Raw genomic sequence first — 2016 nt, forward strand, 5'->3', positions numbered from 1 at the left:
GAGGAGCTCGGGCCCCCCTGGGGGGCAGCCAGCCCCCCAGCATGGCCAGGGGGGCCACCTGGCCCACCCCCAGCTGCAGGAGTACGAGGGCTGCCACCCCCTGGCCCAGCAGTGCTTCCTGCCCCCCTGACACTGAGCACCACCTCCCGGGGGGCAGCTCCAGCTTCCTGCCCTCCGCCTGTGCAGAGGGAGCAAGGGCAGTTTGGTGTTGGTTGTGTCTCTTTCAATGTGCAGAGACAGAGGTGAGAGCAGGAGGAAACATTTTAGCTAAGTTAGTGGCTAAAAAAGTCAGTAAAGTTTCCTTTCTTTCTCAGTGCTTTATTCCTAGGGTGTTTTTATACCTGCCAACAAACTGCACAATGCACAGCCTGAATGACATTTAAAACTGGGTTTCCTGTGGAGGGGCACAGGGGTGCAGCCTGTTGTGTCTGAAGTGGCACAAGAACCCATCCCCTCAGTTCACACACAGCCCCTGGGTAGATGGAACTCACTGCACTGTGGTGGTCACACCCCTCCCCACTCCCCTGACTTACCCCAGAGTTTAAAGGTAGGAGGGAGAAGCTCGAGTTTCCCCTGCCATTGAGGCATCCAGGAACTGTGCAGTTCAGTTCTCACAGGCTTTATCAGATTCTTGGAGTACAAAGGCAAAGGTCATGCCCCTAATTCCTCACACAGTGTTTGTATTAGATACTGGGCAAAGAAGAGACTGGAAGCCACCTACAAGTCACCTCATTTGACATGAGCCTCCCTGTCCCAGCCCTCTTTCAGACTACTCAGATCAGGAATGGGTGGTTTTAAATGGTTTTTAACAAAAGCTGTGTGGCAGCACGACCATCCTGCTGGAATCTGCCTCCTCTTTCCAGCACAGATTTTTGTAGGATCTGCTGTTAGAATCAGTGAGGCTGCAGCTTTGAGAGATACCCCAGGTGGCAGAGCCCAGCAGCTGGCACAGACCCCTCCTGAACATGTTCTGCTCTTTTCCTTAAGGCAGCTGCCACTCATCAATTCACTAGTTTTGAGCTGCTACCACCTCTAAAGAAAGCTCCACAAATCTTAATAATCAGTTAATAACTAGTGGGATTAGAGGGGACCTGGCAGCATTCCTTCAGAGCAAGAGTGCTCGTGTCACTGCAGCAACAGCAGGACCTGTCACAGCACCTCCCATGGTGGGGTGAAGCTGCAGCTGCCACAGGTAGAGCCATACAGCAACTCACACCTGGATGTGCTTATTGTAATAAACCTTTGGATTCTTTTTTAAAAAACCTGTTTCTGTTGCGTTTCTTTTCCACCATCACCTCCCAAGAGGCCCTGTCAGGCAGGAGCACAGCTTGGTGGAACAGGCTTCCTTATCTCCACACCTCAGTGGGCATTACAAGTACCAGCCTGGCCTTGGGGCACATCTTTAACAGGAACTTGTATTTAGAGGCCAAATCATCCCTCAAGTGTCTTGAAAAGAGCTTTTTGTAAGGGTGAGTCAGTGTCAGGAGTCCAGGGGAAGGTGTCTCTGCTGAGCAACTTTCACCTTGTTATGCTTGAGCAGCATGTGAATGCTGCCAAAATGCTGAGGGGAGGGTTGTGGGCTGAAGAGCTACACAAAACTCAGTAAGCTGCTGCAGGAGGACAAGAAGGGGGGGTGTAGCTTTCATTTGGAGTTGGTTAGAAACCCATTCACAGCTTGTGCCTCATGGTGGTGTTTGGAGACACTAAGGGGGAGGGGAATTTGTCTTCCACTAGGAATAAGTCATCTATTAAAGCAAACAAGGAGACTCCCTCACTGACCTGCAGTGCTCCAGGATTATCTTGCTCCTACTCAAATCCAGCAGCTCAGCTCTATTCTCTCCATGTAGTAAGAGCTAGGAAGAAAACAGTGACAGTTCCACAGGGGTCAAATCAACACATCCATGCTCTGAGAAGTACAGATGAAGGGTTGAGCCTTAAGTTAAAGTTTTATTGATAAAAGACTAAAGGGGTCAAGTCAACATAGACCATGCTCTGAGAAGTACAGATGAAGGGTTG

The 2016-nt window shown here is 50.3% G+C and overlaps 1 protein-coding gene across 1 annotated transcript in view; it reads left to right on the plus strand.

Moving 5' to 3' along the window:
* The window catches only part of LOC103775208 (neuferricin), a gene marked incomplete at its 5' end in the record, with an annotated part of 1700 nt that extends 1570 nt beyond the window's left edge, over positions 1 to 130 (plus strand). The window contains one exon of the mRNA XM_008942652.1: positions 4 to 130. Within this exon, the coding sequence (XP_008940900.1) occupies positions 4 to 130 (127 nt within the window). The remainder of the gene's footprint in view (positions 1 to 3) is intronic.
* Between the last annotated feature and the right edge of the window lie 1886 nt (positions 131 to 2016).

This window comes from Merops nubicus, unplaced genomic scaffold (genome assembly GCF_000691845.1).
Source record: "Merops nubicus isolate BGI_N331 unplaced genomic scaffold, ASM69184v1 scaffold17206, whole genome shotgun sequence".
NCBI lineage: Eukaryota > Metazoa > Chordata > Aves > Coraciiformes > Meropidae > Merops > Merops nubicus.